Source organism: Marmota marmota, unplaced genomic scaffold (genome assembly GCF_001458135.2).
Source record: "Marmota marmota marmota unplaced genomic scaffold, marMar, whole genome shotgun sequence".
In the NCBI taxonomy this organism is placed as follows: domain Eukaryota; kingdom Metazoa; phylum Chordata; class Mammalia; order Rodentia; family Sciuridae; genus Marmota; species Marmota marmota.
In genome coordinates this window covers 32,770,805-32,793,019 of record NW_026000057.1, presented here as the reverse complement: position 1 = coordinate 32,793,019, position 22,215 = coordinate 32,770,805, and the positions used below count along the sequence as shown (strand labels likewise).

The window sequence follows — 22,215 nt, the reverse complement described above, 5'->3', positions numbered from 1 at the left end:
CCTACCTTGCAGGCGCGGGGGTGGGGGCGGCTCTACCCTTCCGCAGGCTGCTGGGCCTGTTCTGTCTGTTGGTTGCAGGTCTGGCCTGTTCTCTTGGTGGTCGCAGGTCCGCCTACCATGCAGGCGCGTGGGGCAGCTCTGCCCCTCCGCGGGATTCTGGGCCTGTTCTGCCGGTGGGTCACAGGTTCGCCTGCCTTGCAGGCGCGGGGGGCGGCTCTGCCCCTCCACGGGCCGCTAGGCCTGTTCTGTCGGTGGTCACAGTTCCGTCTACCTTGCAGGCGTGGGGGGGGGCGGCTCTGCCCCTCAGCAGGCCGCTGGGCCTGTTCTGCCTGGGGGTCGGAGGTCCGCCTACTTTGCAGGCGTGGTTGGCAGCTCTGCCCCTCCGCGGGATTCTGGGCCTGTTCTGTCGGTGGTCACAGTTCCGCTTACCTTGCAGGCACGGGGCCATGACTACTTCTTGCTTCAATCTTCTGGAGTTTTATGGCTCCGAATTATGTAAGTAAGTTACCTTATCCACAATTCCTTACTAGCTAGCTTATTTCTATCCAAAGGTTCTACCTTGATCTGAGATTTTTTTTGGGTTCTGTAGGAAGGCATCTGAGCTTAGTCTTCTGATGATTGAATATGCATCCTTTTTCTCATCCTGGGTACAAATCCAGGCCCTACAAGATCATCCTGTTCTCTGACTGAAAACTTCACGGTTCTGACCATCTCTGCAAGTTCTCTCTGGTGACCCATTCATGAGTCTCAATCTTGAGTATAACTCCAAGCATGTGATATACAGTGTTAGTGATAGCAATAAAGGAGACTGGCATTTTTCAATTTGTAGTAAGTAAGGATCCTCCATAAAAGTCTTCAGTGCCTCTTAAAGAAGAGCTAAGACCACTTGTCTCATTGCTGAAATTTGCCATTTGTTCTGCTATCATGAAGCAACTGCATTTGTAAGAATCTTACATAATCAAAATCTTGATATAAAAACAATTGTTTGAACGAGAAAAAGGGGTTAAAGTTTGGATAATATCCAACCCATAATTCGTATGTTTTTTTCCAATAAAAGTTTTTTTTTAATAGCTAAGAATGTATTAATACCTGCTGTTTGACTACATATAGCATTTGCTGTGCAATAATGGTGTTTGATTTCTTCATTTCTTACACTATCATTAGCCAAAAAGCTTCCCACCATTCTATTTCCTCTGTCATGTATTGTTATAATAAATCAAACACAAGCCTCCCAGATAAACCCACTGTTATAGGACCAGTTTCTCTTGGGCTAAGAGACTAGTTCCAGGACCAGTATAATAACGGTATTCCTAATCCAATTTGTTTAAAAAGCAAAACATAATACCCCCAAACCTGTAATTTTCCCAGATCTAGATAGTCTATATCGAACAATAACACTTGTGTGACTCCTCTCCCCCTGAATCAGGTGATGCAGGCCCAGTGTGTCAAAACAGAAACTGAATTCTATCGCCGCAGTCGCAGTGAGATAGTAAATGGAGAAGGACACACCATGGGGGCACTATATTGGCAGTTGAATGACATCTGGCAGGCTCCTTCCTGGTCTTCTCTAGGTAAGTGTTTCAGTGTTCTTTGTGTGTGAGAGCGAAAGCAATACCTGCGGGGAGAGGGAATTAGAAAGCTTAGAGCCTGAGGGATCAGATTAACCCAAGCAGAAGTGAGGCCAAGGGAGGCCATTCTCCATCAGGCTGTGGACTACAGCCACCCCACTCATCTAATGATCTGTCTCTCCAAGAGCCCTAGAGGTAGTTCATGAGTCGTGTTTTGTGAAAAGTCACAATAGCAGGCTGGTAAGGGATGGGAAGTCACAATAGCAAGCTAATAAGGAATATGCAAAGACCTCAGTCCTGTGTCTTACAATTATATTGCATAGAATTTTATTTAAGAGGACATTCCAGGGCCAAAGAGGCATGAACTTAAGCATCCCTCCTGAACTTAAGTGTATGTAGGAGAATTCAACCACATGGAAAATTGGCCTCCTTGAGCATTAATGTGCCCATTTTTCTGACTGCGCTTTAAATTCATAAAATCATCTTCATTTTACCCTGTTTATTTTTTAGGGAGAGAAGGTAGTAAAATACTAACTGAACCAGTTCAGTTAGCCAAAGGTGAGAAGACTGGCATGGAACTTGAAGTTTGGATGATCCCATCTATTTTGGTACATTAAAAAATTAAGGAGAAATAATATATCTTTGGCCTTTACTAGAGGTGATTTGAAGCAAAGTTTAGTTTGTAATATAAACAGTTGTTTGGGTCAAAATCGAGGCAAGGCCATAGAATAAAAAGGCCATTTGGCTGGGGGAGGCTCTTAAACTGGTTATGGATGCAAATCCAAAAGGGTTCATTCCAAACATGCTTTTATTAGTGCCAAATGGATAACTCCTACAGGGAATTGGATTTTTGATCATGTTTCTCTTACTGAACTCTTTTTATCAGCACTAACCACATAAAAGAGCATTGAGTGAGAATTGCATAGACTGTGAGGGAATGGCTGAGATGCTAGAAAGGTGGACAAAAAGATATTGTTCCGAGACACTTGGATGCTGACCCTGCTTGCTATCTGTGGAAAGGGCTGTGAGCTTCTAAAGCTGAGTTGGTTCAAGAAACAGGAGAGTGCAGCCTTTGGAAATCTTGCTTTAAATGGCTGCATGTGGATTATTTGTATAAGTCTTCAGGAAGGGTAGGTAGCTCCAAGTACAAGGGCATAAGGGCAGAGTAAGAGTTTGGCTGTTTTCTAAATTCCAGCAGGACCCTTCCTGAATGGAGAAGGTCATGGGCTCCTTATACTTATTAGAGAAAACAGGGACAGTTTAAGTATCTGAAATGATTGGGACCAGAAATATTTCTGATTTTGTGTGTATGCTTTGTTCATTTGGAATTTTCCTCTTATGGTGTCATAATGGAGCTCAAAAAGTTTTAGGTTTTGGAAAATTTTGGAGTTTGAATTTTGAGTTTAGAGATGCTCCACCTGTACCAGAGAGAGGCTATGTCTGTGTTTGCTATATCTGCTCCTGCTCTGGGCAGTCTCTTGGCTTCTGTTTAATTCTATTGAATTGGCTCAATAAATCCCCTGCTCATAGTGAGTGCAACTGGGGGTTTTGGGTCATCTCTTATTGCCTGAAATGGTGATACTTTAAAGGGCTCCATAGTGGCTTAGAATCTGTAGGTTTGAATATATTTCTTTAAAAATTAGTCTAATTTAGAGTTACAATTTTGCAAATAAAAAAATCCACATGGGCATTTTTGCTTCATTCATAAATTTGAAAAGTAATAGAGCTAATGGCAAAGCCAGATATCACATGACATTTTTAGGCTGTTAGCCAAACTTTAATACTGATTAGTAACATGGAGTGTATATCAGTGAGACCTTTTGCTTGAATTCCTCTTCTCCTGAGTGTATTCTGTATGTGGCCTTGACCTCTGGAACTACCCATTTACAGTCTTTCCCCTGCCATGGATATCACACATCAGAGTGTATAGTTACCTCAGGAGCCATCTTCTACAAAGGAGAGGACTTTTCAAATGTGAGTTCTTGTTCATTTTATTTTATTTATTTTTGGTACTAAGGATTGAACCCAGAGGTACTTAACCACTGAGCCACATCCCCAGCCCTTTTGGTTTTTTGAGACATGGTCTCTCTAGGTTGCTTAGGGCCTAGAGAGAATATAGCTTTGAATTTGAGATCCTCCTGCCTCAGCTTCTTGAGCTGCTAGGATTACAGGCGTGCACCACCACACCTGGATCTTGTTCATTTTGTACATCTGATAGAAAAACTTCTCTACCTCGCATGTCTTCCCGCCACTTGGTGCTATGAGAAAGTACTAACATTCGGGGTTATAGAGAATGAAATTTTGCAAAACTCCAAAGAAACTGGTTCTGTTATTCTTCTACCTCAACAGTTTGCACTATGTATCCGGGTGTTTCTTCCCTGGTGATTGTGCTACGTTCCAGGCTGTGTTTCATGGTCTTTACTCTTACTTTAGCAGCAACCCTGAAGTGTTTTCATCTATGTTTTAAAAGTGAGAAAATCAGTTTAAAGAGGTTAAGCAACCAGCTCAAGGCTCTGAGCTAGGGAGCATTGGATCCTGGTTGAAATATTCCAATTTTGACTTTTTAAGTATAGTCTATTAATCACTCTATTCCCTTTGATTTATTGCTTCAAAGCAGCTTAATCATGAAATCTCTTTATAATTGCCAAGAAAAAATAGGATGATTAGGATTTGTTCTTACAAAAATTGTGCAACTGGAAAATTTTTGGTACCTGTCTAGCTGATTAAAAAAACCTCCCCATTCTTTTCTCCCTACACATACTAACTGACGATATTTTTATAGAAAGTCTCATTCTCTGTTTTTTAGCAAAATTTAAATTTGTTTTATATTTTTAGATCATTAAGAAAGACTCCTTCACCCTTCTTCTTCCTCTTTTTCTCCCTGTCTCTGAAATTTGGTAATGTAATGTTTTGTGGGGAAGGGTCTTCATTCTGAAATGTCAAATGTTGAGAAAGGAAGATGTTAAAAGCTTAGGTTTGGGGATTTAATCTACAAGACCTGCCAAAGAGACAAAGAATTTTACAGATTCTTGACAGTTTCTGATTGCATTTGAGGAACTGCTATTAATTGCCATTGGTCTGGATGTTTTCATCCAGTGTGACCTTGACACCACATTCACACAGTGCTTAGTTTGGTTTGCTCAGAGGTTTTTGTGCCTATGGAAAAAGGAGACTTTGAGTTCTAAGTAGTTCTTATAAATGAATATTTGCAACAGGTGTTCACTGCCAAGGCGACCTTCTCCTTTATGTGTTTGTGGTAAAAAGGAAAATTGAGCTCCTGAAGCAGAGTCACCTGTACATGTTGTCTAGGAACCGGGCCTGGCTCAAAACACCACCTCTAGCATGTTTTGAGTTCACTCCCAAGCCTCTGTTTCCTCCTTCGGAAAGTGGGTTATTATTGCCTGCCTCACTCAGATGTTGTGAGAGTGGTATCCAAAATGCCTGATCAGAGACTTTAACAAACTGGGGTGCCCTCCGTTGTCAACTCCCTCACATGCTCATTCCAGAAAATCCTGATGAGCCACACACAACTGGACCATGTGCACAGGGTCGCTGAATGCTTGACCCTGCCTTCCCCTAACTCTCTTGATTATTTTCAGAGTATGGAGGAAAGTGGAAAATGCTGCATTACTTTGCTCGAAATTTCTTTGCTCCACTGTTGCCAATAGGCTTTGAGGATCAAGGTATATTTTATGTCTATGGTGTGTCGGACCTTCACTCAGACTCTAAAGTGCAACTCACTGTAAGTCACTTGGATTTTTTTTTTTTTCTCTCTAAGATAAAGGAGGACTTTCAGATGATTATTTCCTTAGTTGTTTGGATATATTGCTGTTGGGACCAAAAAAAAAGGAGAGAATTAATTGTATCAAAATATTTTTAGTGCCTGTAGCAGAAAATGGGTTGTACTTGGAGTCAGAAATATAGTCTATTATTCAGGCTAAACCTGCCATTTTTATTACATGACCTTGAGCAAAACCCTGAACATCTTGATGAGTCCTCTGTAAAATGATACCAGCCTACCTCTTTTAAGGATTTCCATGAACAGTGAATAAAGGAGATAGATGAAAGCAGGTTATATAAGTGTCAAGTGCCACATAAATGTAAGATTATTTATAATTATGAGGAGCAGGAAGTAGTCCAGATTTTGCAAAAATAGTTTAAAAATGGTATGTTAAAAATTGAAATCAGTAAAACTATCCAGAATGAGTGCGAAGGGGAAACAATAACAACAACAACAACAACAACCACCACCTTGTTTTTAAAACAGGGGTAGAAGCTCCATGTCTCTGGTGGCTACAGCTTGGAAGGACACTGGAAGTAGGTCATATTCATAGAATCCTTGCAGTGTGCCAGGTAGTGCCCTTTCAGGGATTATTTTTTAAATTCTCACCCCAACCTGTGAAGTTAGAGCTGTTATTATTTCCATTTTATCTATGAAGAAATGGAGACTGGCAAGTTGAGTGACATGGTCACATAACTCAATGCGTCTGGGATTGACATTCAGGTCTCATAGTGTCTCAACCAGTTCTGCTCTTCTGACTCTCAGCTATTAGTACCATGATTATTCTTTTTTTTTTTTTTAAATTTTAATATTTTATTTCTTAGTTTTCGGTAGACACATCATCTTTGTTTGTATGTGGTGCTGAGGTTCGAACCCGGGCAGTGCGCATGCCAGATGGGCGCGCTACCGCTTGAGCCACATCCCCAGCCCCTACCATGATTATTCTTGAAAAACATAATAACCAAGAATGTTTTTATTGTCTTATTTCTCCCCAGGTGAGAATCCATGCATGGAATTCCCTGACACCTTTGTACTTCACTGTGACTAAACCTTTTGTCCTCAAAGCCGGGAAGGCTGTGTCCATCTATGAGCAACCAGTGAATACATTGCTGAAGACATGTGGGAATTGTACCCGACAAAACTGTGTGGTTTCCTTTTACCTTTCAACTGACCGTAAACGCGTTAGCCCCACCAACTATCACTTCCTGTCTTCTCTAAAGAATGCCCAGGGGCTCCTCAAGCCCCAGATCACAGTAAGCATGGTGGCTTTGTGGAGCGCCCTGTTCTTGTGCCAGCGCATTGCATCCTGCAACTTGCCAGTTTCCTTCTTGGTAGTGAGTTGACCTGAGCCCTGGGCAAGATGGACTCCGTCCCACTGGAAGCAAAGATCAAATGAGTTTCTTTATTTCTAATTCAGGATTTGTCAAGAGTTTTCAGTTTCTGCTGCTTGTCCTGGCTCCTCATCCTTCCCTAGTGAGGCTAGTACAGTGGTGGGAGAGAAGGCTTCGTCCATCCTCACTGATTAACTTTCGCTAGGTTCCAGGCTCTGTTCTAGGTACTTTGTTGCATGATAAATCTCTTAACTTTCACAGCAACCCTGAGGTGTGAACTTTTGTGTTTTATGAGTAAGAAAACTTGTTCAGAGAACTTAGACAACAAGCTCAAGGTCCTAAGCCTACGAAAGCTTGGAGCCCAGTTGACGCACTCCAAATTTTGACTTTTTAAGTCCAATCTATTAATCACTCCTCTTTCTTTTATTTATTGCTTCAAAACAGTTTAATCACCAAATCACTTTGTAATTTCCAGGGGGAAAAAATAGAATGATTAGGTTGTGTTGTTACAAAATTTGTGCAGCTAGAGAATTTGGACTCTGTCTAATTGATTGAAAACCTTTCCATCTTTTCTTCCTACATATAGTAGCAGACAGAATCTTTCTAGAAAGCTGATTCTTTATTTTTAACAACCTTTAAGTTTGTTTTATGCTTTTCCTTTATTGAGAAAGATTTTTTAAATTGACTTTAGAAATAGTGATATAAAAACACCTAGTCCTATGTTTTATTGAAAGAGCCCTGACAATTGAGAACATAGGTTCTTTTTGGATTGATAGTGAAATTTTCCATAATGAAATCTAAGTTATCTGTAACAACTGAGATAGAACAGACAGACACGAAAGAAATGACATAGCCAGGCATGGTGGTACATGCCTGTAATCCCAAAGAGTTGGGAGGCTGAGGCAGGAGGATTGAAAGGTGGAGGCCAGATTTAGCAATGAAGTGAAACCCTGTCTCAAAACGGGGAGAGTGAGGGATGGGGATGTAGCTCAATGGTAAAATATTCCTGGGTTCAATCCCCAGTACAAAAAGAAAAAAAATGACATAGCTTACATATCATTTCATCTAGCAAAGAAAAAAAATACTGAACAAATTTGTCGTTTCTAAACTTATGACTCTGAAAACAAAAACTTTTCTCTTTTAGCTAAGGCCTTTATTTCCTAGAGTTAATTGAGGTACAAGAGAGATAGGGCTTCTTTAGTTGTCTTTCCTGACTTGCATTTCAGTGAGACTTGTCCATCCTAAAGAGATAACAACAATAGTAATAATATTAGTTAACATTTATTCAGGCTTACTATAGGTCCTTGTTCTCCTGGTCTTTCTGAAGCCCGGGTACAAGCTTGAGCTTCTGGTTCTGCAGTCAGAGGCCCAGAGATGAGATTTCCTATTAGAAGAAGTCAGCAAGAGTGAGCGAGGTGCTGTGTTGGGTCTCTTGTGGCCTTGGCTTTGCACAGCAGTAGCTAAGGCTTCCCTGGCCCCCTCTGGGCTGGCTAGGGTTTGTTGAGTTGAGTGCATGGCTGCTTTAGGGTCTTCACCAGGTAGAACTTGGCATCTAACCTCGAGCCTGAGTCTCAGAACCTCCTAGAGTTCCCTCATGCACTTTATTCAGGTCTTTTACTGCTTCTATCAATGTTGGTTTTCTTGTTTATAACTTGAACGATAATTACTTGAATGATTATGTACAGTAAAAATTGTCTTTTGAAATTCTTTATGCCCCACACATATAATAAAGACTTTATAGTGTAATGTGCATGCATGTTGAGGAGCCGTGTTCTGTGACAAATGCACAGCTTTAAAGACCAGGTCACATTTGATTCTTTGCTCTTCTGAGAAAGGCTCACAAGCCTGTGGCCTCTGGGGAGTGGCTCATCCTCTCTCTGGGGCTTATGCTCAGTCAGCTAATTAAATGGAATGGGTCTAGAGGATTCTCTCTCTCACTCTGTCTGCTGAAATTGTATAGAATTTGCACATGCTAATAATGTGACTTTACTAAAAAGACAGAGAATGGTAGAGCTTTTGCAGTTGCTTGGCCGATTAGCTTCTAGAACGCGGGCCCTTTTCAGAAGGCTCTAATGTACACTCCATGGCTGCACTCTCTAGCTAGATCCACATCTATTAAAATTACATGTGGTCATTAAAAATAGCCAGCCCTATGCCAAAATGTTCTCTCCTTGATGCTCCTCTGAGAAAAATTATAAAATATATAAAACTTTGGGCCTGTTTTGAAATAGTCTCCTTCACCAGAGGAGTCTGCATGTTTCCTCGGTGTGAGATTACAACTTGATCATGTTCCACAGACCTAAGTCATTTTCCAAGTGATGTTCAAGCATCTGAAACCATGCATGGAATATATGACTTTAACAGTGGCAAAACGAAAGCACTGGCAACGTGCTCCTTACCAGGGCCTTGTTAAAGTCCTGGTAGACACTGCCGTGGGCTATGTAGTTCTTCATTCAACCTTCACTTCATTTTTTTTTTCTTTTTTCCAGGCCAGCATCTCTCAGCAAGGTGACACTTTTGTGTTTGCTCTGGAAACCTCAGCTATTGCTCCCTTTGTTTGGTTGGATGTAGGAAGCATCCCAGGGAGATTTAGTGACAATGGTTTCTTTATGACCAAGAAGACACGAACTGTATTATTTTACCCTTGGAAACCTACCACCAAGTATAAATTGGAGCAGTCTTTTCATGTGACCTCCCTGGCAGATATTTACTGAAGGAATCCGGCTGTATTTTCAGTGTACACTGGGAACAAAGCCTTTCTTGAGCAGCGGCTGGAGAGGAAGACCCCCTGAGAGAAGCCGAGGAAACAAGAGGTGCATCTGCTTATTCACATGTGTCTGACACTCTCTCAATTGGTACAGTGCATACTGTCAGGGAAGGCTGTTCCTCCAGTGATGGCCTCAGACAAGGCTGTCCTAGGTGTTCTTTTTTGCTGTTGTTGTTTTGCTGTTCTGTGGGTTGAACCCAGGGTGCCCTACCACTGAACTATAACATCAGCCCTTTTTATTTTTTCATACAAATAATAAATGTTCTTAATAAAAATTGAACTCGAAATTTTCCTGCCTTAGCCTCAATGGGGATTATAGACAGGTGCCACCACACCTGGTTTAGGTATTCTTGAATCTGTGCCAGAACTGTTTAGCCCTTCAACATACAGCTTTAGTACTAAATGAACCAGTGTCAAGCAGATTACCTTTCAGGGAGTCATAAGAACATGACCATGGTAATGTCTACTGAGCCAAGTGTGGGAGGTTTTGAGGTAATTGTAGGCCTTTCATAGGTAGCCTTGAGAAATACTGAATTATTAAGATGAAGTGTTTTGTTATTATTTCCAGAGGAAATGGAGGGTCAAATGTCACAATAGAGATTTCTTGGTGGCACCCATATTGATTATTGTTGCTGAACAGTTTAGAAGGTTGATTGTTGGTATTTGATTCCTATTCTGGGGTGGGATTCTTTTTTTTCATTTTGGGATTTGTTATAAAACATTTTTAACAACAAATTATTTTTGAAAAGAATCCTTCTTTGAAAAATAAGCTCACATTGACATGGACATTGCTATGTTCATGCTGGAAATTTTGAGATATTCTGACATGGGGCTTGTGTGTGGGCTTCAGATTTGGCTAAATTCAGTGAACTTTCTGATTCAACAATACTGAATATAGACTTCCTGGCTCTGGCACCAAGTGGTATTTCCTTTAGCTTAAGTTTAAATCAGTTTATTTATATTGATTAATTATAAGTTGCTATAAAGGTACTTTATGACACATTATCATATCAATATGGGTATGTTGATAATAAAAGTAATGGGGCGAAATGTTAATAAGTGACTAAATTGGGTATAGATGGGTATGTGAAATTTTTTTGTACTACTTTTACACTTTTGCTGTAAGTTTGAATGATAAAAATAAAAGTTAGATAAATTGCACTGACAATTTGATAGTTCATCTGTGGCCTATTTAATCATTCTAAAAATATTCCATTGAGCCCATTATTGAGATGTACACTAATTTCTGCTTGATAAATGGGAGAATTTGAAGAATCTAAAAACTAAGATGTTTGAGAGATTTTTCTATGGAAAGAATCATGTAATTGGTTATGGAATGGACCAATAGTGAAGGCTTAGATTTAAAATTGAGACTCAATGTTTTTTTATTTTTAAATTTTAATTAATTAATTTTATTTATTTATTTTTTTGATACCAGGAATTGAACCCAGGGGCACTTACCCACCGAACCATATCCTCTGTCCTTTTATTTAGAAACAGGCTCTTGCTGAGTTCCTTAGGACCTCACTAAATTACTGAGGCTGGCTTTGAACTTGTGATTCTCCTGCCTCAGCCTCCCAAGCCACTGGAATTATAGGTGTGCACCACCACACCTGGCTGGTTTTGGTTTTAAAACAGAAGCATTAGGTTCAGTAACTTGAAAAAGAATATAAGTACAGATATTCCAGTCCTGTCCTTCAGTATTTAAGAGTTTTCTCATCTCTGTGCTTACACACACACACACACACACACACACACAGGCTTATCAAGGACTGGACCTGAGAAAGGAGGACACTGTTCACTGTTCTTCATTAACCACGAAGATTCTATGACAGGGGCCCTGTGAAGTGGGCTTGGAAGTTGATGAACCAGAGTTTACATCGCAAATCTGCCCTTAATACTTCTTCAACCTTAAACAAGTTACTTAACCTCTTTGTTCAATTTTCTTGTCCTAAAATGGGAATAATAACACATATCTTGTAATTTCGTTTTAGAGAATAAATAAAGTAACTTAGATGAAGGGCCTGGCCCCTGCAGGCCCTCAGTATGGTCCTACGCCTGGTGTCCTGGAGAGGGCATAGTTTGCAGCCACATTTCTCTGGATTTAAATCCATATTCTGAGACTTATTAGCTGTGTGATTTGGGGCAACAATTTGACCTTCTGGACTTTAGTTTTTTCCTCTCTAAAATGTAGATAATAATCCCTGACTGTCAAAGGTAGTACTGAGAACAAATAGGGTCTAGAACAAAATAAGTTGCACTTTTATTGTGATTGTACGTTTTGAAATAATCATTATAATCCAACTAGTGCATGAAGCAATGAAAATAAAGCAAATATAGACACATTCCTTCAGAAAAAGATATCATAAAAGAATAATTTGTAAAAGCAGAATAAATAGGCATAAACACATGCTGACAACTACTTACAAAAAGGAGAGAAGTGTGCCTATGGTATTTTTGAGAGAATAGTAATAGTCAAACTGTTCTTCCACAGTTCACATGTTACACGGTGGATAGTTACTGTTAGCATTTTAATAGATTTTTGTTGCCACATTTGCTGGAGTTGAATTTGATATACTTACCCCTCAGCCTTAGGTTTCTGAGAAATTTTTTGTTAGTAACTGTATAAACAAGAGACCAGGTTCAGGTCCTAGCTGTGTTCTTTCAAAGGACATTCCAGAGAGCGGGATAAAGAGAGGTCAGTTCACAGGATTATATCTTCCCATTCCAGGACAGGGAAAACAATAAAAATGGTAATTTCCTCATTCACATTCACTATAACTGTTATTCTCTCTTTTTCTCTTATTTGACTTTTCACTGTGAGACATTTTCAAACCTTGGGAAGTCACTTGGAAAATACATGGAAAGATTTTTTTCTCTATTGGAGTGAAGGTGAACTGGAGTGCAAGAGAAATAAAGATATGTTTCCCCGACTTTCCTCAAGTGACAAAGACCTGAGACAGAAAGAATATTCTCTTGGGCTGCCTCCAGCTCTCAGATATGAAACCTATTCCCCAGCTTGGTAAGATTTAGGGAAAAGAACACGTAAGCATTGTTTCTGTGGGAAATTCAAAGCATTTGATAATATTCCAGAGTTCCCTTTGACTGAATGCAATCTTATCAATTCAATTAGCACAGGAAATTAAAAGGATTATGCTGGAAAAGGCATTTAGTAATATTTCCAAGTGAATGGAAGAATTCTTATTTTTCTCATTGATTTATCAGAGGTAGGAACCAGAAGATATACAAAATTCTAAAAGTCACAGACAAAACTGGTGTTAAGATGCATTTATATTCGGACCCTAAAAACTGTTTACTTAAGATTTATTCATTCATTTTGAAGCATTTATTATGGATCACTGTTGACAAGCACTGTCCTTGTCACTAGGCGATGAGAGGAGAAGACAAGTCCCTGCTTTGGTAAACCATTCTTGTAGGGGAGACAGACAATAAGCCAGACAATGAATAAGGCAACTGCAGTTGGTGCCAAGTCCTATAAGGTTAAGGTGATATGGAGGGACAACCATGTTAGATAAGGCCATCTTGTTCAACACTTGAGGACAGCTGGGCACGGTAGCACATACCTGTAATTCTAGCGGCTCGGGAGGCTGTGACAGGAGGATTGCAAGTTCAAGGCCAGCCTCAGAAACGTAGCGAGGCCCTAAGCAACTTAGCAAGACCCTTTCTCAAAAAAATAAAAATAAAAAAGGGCTGGGAATGTGACTTGGTGGTAAAGCACATCTGGTTTCAATCTGTAGTATCAACAAAGCAAAAAGAAAAGGTGTTTTGGAAAGTTTATGATAAAAAAAAGTTTAATTGAGAAATGAGTCTTTAAAGACCTTCATTACAGAACTTTTTCTTAGAAGAAAAGTTTGCAATGATAATATAGTTGAACTCCTTTGGTTGGTCTCAGTCTTTAAACGAGGTTTGTTGAGTTTCCCCTTGTGACATGTCATGCCATGCAGTGAGTAGTAAAAATGACTATGATGCTTAGAATTACCTAGAGCTCCCTGGACATGGTACATTCCCAATCATGGACATTCCTATTACAGAGCTAGCACGGATTCCTGCCTCATAATACATGTGGGAGCACCCTCTTCTTATTCTGTTATTGTTGTTCATTATGGATTTTATAAACTTCATTGGGTCCTAGGAGACCATCCACACATTCCCAGTAGTTGGAGCAGCTTCTGCTGGCTGACCACCAGTCAGGTGCTTCTCTGCTCCAACCTCAGGAATTGGATCATAATTTGTTCCACTTAATCCTATTCTTCTTTGCCTGGGATTGGTGTAGAGTTAAGTATGTGACACAATTCTGGCAAATGAAACACCAGTTGATGTTCTGGGGGATGAGTTTTCCTGCCCGATGAGAGACCTGAAGTGAAACTGAGAAGCTACAGTTTGAAGACCTGATACTTGGAGCCTTGTTGTGACCTTGAATGTTATTGACACACAGGGATGGCAGAGATATTAAGCTGCTAAACTAACCCTGCAACCATCTTAATTTTGCTCTTATTTTTTGAACAATTTTTTTATCGGCACGTGATAATTATACATAAAAGTGTCACTGTGACATATTTGTAATGCACATAATGTAATTTGGTCAGTGTCATTCTCCAGTATTTCCTTTTTCTCTCATCTGCACCCCCCACCCCCGTCCTCTTTTTCTACTATTTTCATGAGATTTCCCCCTCGCTTTATTCCCCCTTTGCCCTCTCTAGCTTCCACATATGAGAGAAAACATACAACTCTTGACATTCTGAGTTTGGCTTGTCACTTAACATAAAGCTCTCATGTTCCAATCCATTTTTTTTTTGCAAATAACATAATTTCATTCTTCATTTTGGCTGAGTTAAACTCCATTGTGTGTATATATCACGTATTCTTTACCCATTCATCCATTGACCGACATCTAGGCTAGTTCCATAACTTGGCTATTGTGGATTGTGCTGCTATAAACATGGGTATGCATGTATCACTATAGTATAATGACTTCAATTCTTCAGGATAAAAATTAAGGGGTGGTATCACTGGGTCATATGGTGGTCCCACATCTACTCTTGAGGAAACTTCATACTGATTTCCATAGTGGTTGTTAACTTTGCTCTTCATATAATGCAATTTAAAAAAATATGGCCTTACTTTTTAAATCCAGTTAGTATCAGGTGTTCTGATTTTACAACAAAGAGCATCATAATTGATAGAGCAGTTAAAGATTATGAGCTTTGAAATCAGTGTGTTTGAATAACATTAACTCTAGCAGGCTCTTTAACATTGGATACAAGTTCTGAGTCTTTCTGTGCCTTAGTTTTAAATATTTAACCATGGGGATCGTACCAATGCCCACCTCATAGGTTGTAAGGACTAAATGAGATGATGCATAGATATTGATAGAGCACACAATAGCTATGCAACAAATATGAGCTGTTATAGTTATCATTTGCCCCTGTGGTAAGCCATCAAAGCAAGCCTATGGAGGGGGACAGGTAGGAACCTGTGAAAGTATTGGATGGAGGGGAGAAAAGGAAGGTCAGGTCACATATAGGTCATATTTGACCAGCAGATGACAGCCAGACCATGGTTTTTAAAATTGAGTTATTTGCTAACATTTAAAGGGGGAAGATTTCATATATAATGTAGATCTTTCTATCTCTGACCTTGTAATGACATTTTTAAACAGCCCTTACTTTAAAAATTCACTGATAGCCAGGTGTTCTCATTTTCCAGTCAAGAGCATCCTCACAGATAAAGGTGAGGGCTTTGAGGTCAGATGTATAGCTGGGTCTTGGAGAGGGCAAGGTGGGGCCATTGGTTTCCCCTCAGCCAAGAGATATCTTGATCCCCTGCACCTGGATGTGGCAGTGGCTGTGATCTTTCTAGTGAGGAAGGCTCTTGGGGGCAGGGTTTTCCATGATGGGTGAGGGAAGGACCACTACTCTTTTGTAATGAGATGATCCCCAGCCCGAATTGGGTGATTGTTATACTTTTCTAGCCACATTATTGGTATTTGAACTGAAAGATTTTTAACTAGACAACTTACAAACACAACAACTGAGATTTCTCCTTGTAAAAGATCCATTTGTGTGTGTGTGTACATTTGTGTGTGTGTGTGTGTGTGTGCGCGCGCGCGTGCATGTGTACATGTGAAGAGTGTCTATAGTGCGCTGTGGCCATGGGCTCATGCTCTGATATTGAACCTGTTATTTTGGCTGTAACATGTACTGACTGACCTTGAACTAGTCACTTAATTTCTTTTTTTAATAGTTATTTTTTGTTGTAGTTGGACACAATACCTTTATTTTATTTTATTTTTTATGTGGTGCTGAGGATTGAACCCAGGGTCTCGCACGTGCTAGGTGAGCGCTCTACCGATGAGCCACAACCCCAGCCCCAGTCACTTAATTTCTAAGCCTGAGTTTTCTTATCTTCAAGATGAGATTAATTCAATGACTATTTCATAGCATTATTGTGAGGATTCAATAAGATAAAGTTTTCCCAGTCCCCAGGACAGGATAAGCAAGTAGTAAATGCAGGCTTACAATTACTCCTCCAAGGATAAGAACCCTACATCTGATCATTCCAGCCAGGGATCTCATATTCCCCTTGTCCAAAGTGAAAATCATTTAAGGATTCTTTACCAAAGGTTTTGTGACCTGAGTTGAAGGAGAAAATTCAGGCAGAAAGAGGGTTCTAATTCCTCCTCCTCCTCCTCCTTTTTTTTTAGTCAGGCTATTTCCAATTTTATCAAAGGGAAAAAAAAAAGTAGAAGAGATGTGACAGCTGTTGGGTGATTGTGCAAAGTTCTGCTTCTTCCAGCAGAGGCCTCTTGTGTACAGGAAATGAGGCTAGTGGTGGGTGGAGGGGCAGTGCCCTGGGATGGATGGGTGCTGGCTTCGAGGTTTCCCCAAGGACTGGGCTCTGCTGCCCTCAGGTGGGGAGGGGAGTGTAAGGGAGACCTCATGGGGCAGCAGGGACTTGGGGGGGGGTCCCCTACCACCTCCCAGGGTTCAAGGGTCAGTGCTTGCCTTGGAATGCATGGATACAGAGGAGCTACTATAGTGAAGGAAAGAAAGGGAAGAAGGAAGAGATGAAGAAAAGAAGGGTGAGGGAGAGAGAGAAAGAGAAAGCTTGAGAGTGGGAGAAAGGACAAAGAGAAAGGGAGAAAGAAAAAGTGATAAAGGAAGAGAGAAAAATGAGCGATAGAGAAAGGAAAGGGAGAGAGAAATAAAGAGAAAGAGGAAGAGAGAGAGAGAGAGAGAGAGAGAGAGAGAGAGAAGGAGGGCAGGGAGGAAGGAGGAAGGGAAAGAAGGAACCCAGAGAGCAGCTGTGCTCACTGAGCTCCCTAGCTCTCCCTCTTCCTCTCTCTAAAGTTTAGTGATGCAGTGCTCTGTGGGGAAGGGTCTTCAATCTGAAATGAGATATGTTAGGAAAGAAGTGTTAAAAGATTAAAATTTGGGATTAACATACTGGGCCTGTCAACGAGACACAGAATTTTACAGATTCTTGACAACTTCTGATTGCATTTGAGGAACGGTTTATTAATTGCCATTGGTCTGGATGTTTTCCTCCACTGTGACCTTGACAGCCATATTTGCATAGTGCTTAGTTTGGTTTGCTCAGAGGGTTTTGTACCTATGGAGAAAGGAGACTTCTTCCCAGGCTCCAGAGCTAACAAGCTGGAGCCAGCAGGGCATGTTAGAAAGGTTCAGATGTACAGAGCAACTTTTGCTGCTCTCTGCCTCTTGGTTCATTTCATTTCTGTCATAACCACCTTAGCAAAAAGGTGGCATCTGAGTGATTTTTAATTTAAATTTAATTACTATGGATCTCTGAAAACTTGGCACAAAGCCTCCAGAACAGATGATTGATGGGGGGTCAGGGGGAGTCAGATGAGCTGGAAAATGGCACAGTAGCAAAGCTATGGGAACAGACTAAAAACAAGTATTGTGGCATGATGTGAGGATCTTCTGCTGAGGAAGAGGCAGTGCGGAGGAGTCTTCTCTGGCCTGGCTTGGCCTCTTCTGTCTAAAGAAATGGGCTTGCGTCCTGTGGGTTACTTGCTTCCCACAGATTCCCTCCTTGTTGAAGCTTTAACCTAGAGTGCCTTTGACTTTCATAACCAAAACTGTCCCTGGCCCACATGCTGTGTGCATATGCTGTTCATCATTCACGATGTGCAGTTGGCTGGGGTGAGGAAGGATGGGCCAAATGGTAGCTTTGACCTTCCCAGGTCAATACTGGAATGGAGAAGAATGCAAAGGGCTGCTTTTGCATCCGGCTGAGTAGTTCCTTCTTCCATGAGCCTATGAGTACTTCCTGAGCACCACTATGCCCACCTTTTGGGGGAGGCAAAGTGACACTTGCTTCCATGGTCCCAGGAATGACGGGAGAGACACAGGAGCTGTGGGATCTCCCAGAAGAGCACAGGAGGGTTTCTGGGCTTTGTGACAGGACTTGCCTATGGGGCTGTGGTGGGTCTTCACAGCAGTGTAATTTCTGGTGTCTTTGGCCACTTTGGTCAGGCTGTGCTTGTGCTGGGAAGCAGAATTCTATGTGAACATGGGTGGCCCATGGGTGGCTCTTTGTTGGAGTAATGAGCTGGGCACAGGAAAACAGAACAAGGCAGGATATTGAGAAAAAAAACTTTTGAAGGCCTCACAACAAAAGAAACGGGGCTGCAAAGAGAATGGGTGGTAGAAGAAAGGCCATCATGGATTCTTGGGGACACTCTTGTGGCCTGAGGGTGCCTGCCCAGGGCTGTGAGTGCTGGAGATGTCTGTTTGGTGAACTGCCAGCTTCCTGCTGCTTGACCAACCAAGGGTAATGCCCTTCAGTGCCCCCAGCTGGTGAGCTTTCCTTTCCTCTCCCATGCACATCTCAATGACCTGTATGTAGCTTCAGGGCTCCCTTGTGATTGGTTATAGAGTGAGGCTGAACAGCACAGTGTGGGGGTTCAAGACTGAGTCCCGGTCTGGCCTCTGGACCACAGACCTCTGGACTTATCTGCATCTTGGTCCTTCTATGGAAAATGGCCGGAAGCAAGACCCTTTCCTGTTTACCTCTTGTTAAAAGAGTAAATATTTGAAACAATTTTGTAAATGAAAGCATTCATATTTGTTTTAATCAGCTTTTTTGCTGCTGTGACTAAGAGACCCAACCAGAACAATTGTAAAGGAGGAAAAGTTTGAGAGCTCACAGTTCAGAGGTGTTAGTCCATACAAGGCTGGCTCCATTCCTCAGGGCTCAAGGTAAGGTAGAATATCATGGAGGAAGACTGTGGCAGAGGGAAGCAGCTCACATGCTGATCAGAAAGCAGAGAGAGACTCCAATTGCTAAATATAAATATATACTCCAAAGCCACATCCCCAATTCCCACCTCCTCCAGCCACACCCTACCACTTCAGTTACCACTCAGTTAATTCTGTCAGGGGATCCATTCACTGATTGGGGTAAGACTCTTACAACCCAATCATTTCTCCTCTGAACCTTCTTATATTGTCTCACATGTGAGCTTTTGGGGGACACCTTACATCCAAACCATAACAATATTTAAAGTTGGGTTTTTTTTGCAAGACAATTTTTCAAAATTATAGAAAAAGTTGTTTTCCAAGGACAAGGACAAGAGAACATTTGATAAACATGTGTGCTGCAGAAGAAAAATAATCCACAGTGTGGCGTTTTTCATTCAAATTTTTTTCATTCAAATTTTTGAAGCAAAAAATACCTTAAGTTGTGCACTATTGCCTTAGGAAAGGGAAGGGGAACTGCACAACAGTTTTGAAATAAAGAAAGTATTTATCTCTTTTTGCCAGAGAAGAGACCTAATAATCTGGTTATCTAGCTTCTGGCCTCACCTCTGACCTCCCTTGATGTGGGTACTTCCATCATATTCTTCAAGCTTTTATCTCAGCACTCTGCTTCCTGGATCCTAAGAAGCAATCCTGGTGAAGGGAATTCTAGAATCCTGTTTTGTCTGCTATGCTTCTGGCCTGAAGAACATATCATTTCTCTAAAATTTGGAGTCAAGGTCCTAGCAGTTCTCTGCAGACCCCAAGAAAGATGAACTTGCCCTTTCCTTTGGGTGGGATCCTGCGATTGTTGATATGGATGGTCAACTTGATTGAATTAGGAGACTTTGTGTGTGTGTGTGTTGATGAGGGTGTACTGACATGTGAGACAGGAAACTGAGAGGGTAGACCCATCCTAAATATGGGTGGTGTGGCTGAATGGGCTGGGGCCAGGATGGAAGGAGGGTCAAGGGAGGAGGAAGCCAACATGGATGCAGGCGCCATTTTTCTCTCTCTCTCAGGTGGGTGTTTGGGTTGCTGCTATGACTCCAGGGAGTTCCCAGGCCTGCAGTCCCAGACTGGGGCTGCATCAGTGGTCACTTTTCTTCTCAGGCTCTGGCTTTTTGGACTGAGAAGCTACTGGTTTCCCCAGCTCTCCAATCTGCAGGTGGCCACTGTGGAACTATCTAGTTTCTGATTCTGTAAGCCAATCTAATAAGTCCCCTTTTATAACTGTAACTATAACTAAACTATATGTGTATGTATATATGTATGTATATACATATATAGTATATGCAATATGTATGTGTGTGTGTGTGTGTGTGTGTATCTCTTGTTGGTCCTGTTCCTCTAGAGATCCCTAATACAGATCCCAAAGGGCATGGTGTCTTAAAAACATCAATCTTGGCATATATGAGCCAAGACCTTTTGCACAGCATTGAAGGAACAGAGGAACATGGAGATTGGAGAGAACTCTCCCTGCAAGGGCAGCAGGTCTCGTCTCCTATCCTACCTTCCTTCATAGCCTTTGATTGTCTCTGAGGATTTCCTTCAGATAAACTGACTGTACTTAAAATGCATCTTCCATTCTGCAGTGGGCATTGTGCTGGGGATCCTACTCAGGGTCTTGTGCATGCTAGGCAAGCACTCTACCAGTGAGCCACATCCCCATCCCCACATCCTTCATTCTCAATTTTGGGAAATGATTTTGCCTTTGATGATGTCTATTTACTTTGATGGTACTTTCAGAGTGAATATTTGCATGAGTAGGAATTAAAAACAGTCTGAGGTTTCAGGCTGTCATCTGCTCACCAAAATCAACAGTATTTTTAATACTGGGAACAGAACATCACTCTCTGAGCCTCCCTGGTCTTAGTGTGGCCATGGGACTAAAATTTTTTTCTAGCACAATATGAGAGGAAATGGAACATTCAGTCCTGCAACACATACTCTAGGTTTGACTCCCCTTCCAGATGACAGGGACCATCACCCCAGCAAGACCTTGGGAGCCAAGTAGTAGAGAAAGAATGACCGTTACCCTGGGTTTCTTCATGGCTAAGTAGAAGAGACACACCCTACTCACTCCTGAGCCTGCTGCAAGAGTGGTTTATTAAACACTACTGGAGTCAGGAGATCCTGCAGGTAATGCTTTAATCCATGCCTCAGTTTGCTCACCTGTAAAATGGACAAAATACCCTGAAGGATTCTTGAACAGGAAGAGTAATATGTGATGACCACCCATTATAGTGCCTGGCACACAACAGAGGCCTACAAAATCTTGATTAAATACATACCTTTGTTCTTCAAGGCTGTTGTAATATTTAAATGAAATAACCTTTTTTTGTGAAGAGATGTTGACATGGAAGAGCGAGTTGATGGAAGTCAGAAGATGCTTCTGTGGCCTCTTCTTCCATCTCATTCTAAGATGCTTGAATAGTCTGTGTAACTATTCACTTGTCTGGGATAATGGAAGAAGGCTATTGTAGACATAATGGAATCCATAATAATGTAATAACTTTCGTTTAATTTATAGCTCCTCCTCAGTGTCTCCCCAAACCCAAAGCCAAATGACATAGTCAAATGAAACCAGTGGAAAAGAACTCAGTCTCCTGGATTGGCATTTACCTGACACAGCTGGCCCCTGTGAGGACAATGGGAAGTACCTGCTCTCACATTGCAGGGTGTCTTGAGGATTGAACCCAGGCCTTGTGCATGCTAAGCATGAGCTGAATCACTGAGCTACATCCTCAGCCCTTATATACATGATTGTTATGGTTTAGATATTAGGTGTCTCCTGAAAGCTCAAGTGTAAGGCAATGCAAGATAGTTCAGAGGAGAAATGATTAGGTTATGAGAGTCTTAACCCCATCAATGAATCAATCCCCTGATGGGATTAACTGAGTGGTGACTGAAGGCCAGCAGGTAGTGGCTGGAGGAGATGGGTCCCTGGAGGTGTGGCTTTGGGATATATATTTTGTATCTGGCAAGTGGAGTCTCTCTCTCTGATGTCTGATCACCACATTAGCTGCTTTCCTCCACCACACCTTTCTACAATGTTGTTCAGCCTCACCTTGAACCCTAAGGAATGGAGCCAGCTGCCTATGGACTGAGACCTCTGAAAACAGTGAGCCCTCCAATAAACTTTTCCTTCTCTAAAATTGTTCTTTTCAGGTCTTTTTAGTCACAGCAGCTGAAAAGTGACTTAGACAGTGATCTTTAAGATCTTATCCAACTGTAAATCCCATGATCTTTAAGAAAATGACTGGAATTTTAGTTTCACTCTTTTTGACTCCTTTGCCTTCCCAGGACTGTTACCTGAGGAATTGCACATCAGAAAGAAATCCTCCCCTGCCTCCAAAGGCACAAAACAAGAAGAAGAAAGAGATGCAATAACCTCCAGTCCTTGAATAATTCATTCATAAGCAATTTAGCCTGTTAGTAGAGGGAAAATCAAGTCATTTTAACCAAACAATCTATCCTT

General features: G+C 41.3%; 1 protein-coding gene and 1 long non-coding RNA gene across 4 annotated transcripts in view; one reads left to right on the top strand and one right to left on the bottom strand.

The window, feature by feature from the left end:
- Manba (mannosidase beta) overlaps positions 1-10,615 on the top strand; it is a 99,918-nt gene extending 89,303 nt beyond the window's left edge. For 2 of the 3 annotated variants that reach the window (XM_048813668.1, XM_015484604.2), the window contains 4 exons: positions 1,427-1,571; positions 5,168-5,310; positions 6,345-6,602; positions 9,170-10,615. In XM_048813668.1, coding sequence (XP_048669625.1) covers positions 1,427-1,571; positions 5,168-5,310; positions 6,345-6,602; positions 9,170-9,394 — 771 coding nt within the window. In that variant the 3' untranslated portion in view covers positions 9,395-10,615. Of the gene's footprint in view, positions 1-1,426; positions 1,572-3,458; positions 3,623-5,167; positions 5,311-6,344; positions 6,603-9,169 lie in introns of those variants that run through there. The other variant, XM_048813669.1, reaches the window with a different exon arrangement.
- A 6,349-nt stretch (positions 10,616-16,964) lies between these two features.
- Positions 16,965-18,692, bottom strand: LOC125619798. The gene is made up of 2 exons (XR_007351391.1): positions 18,644-18,692; positions 16,965-18,045 (listed from the first exon to the last, which is right to left on the bottom strand). It is a non-coding gene; the product is annotated as an uncharacterized LOC125619798 (long non-coding RNA).
- Positions 18,693-22,215: the final 3,523 nt, after the last annotated feature.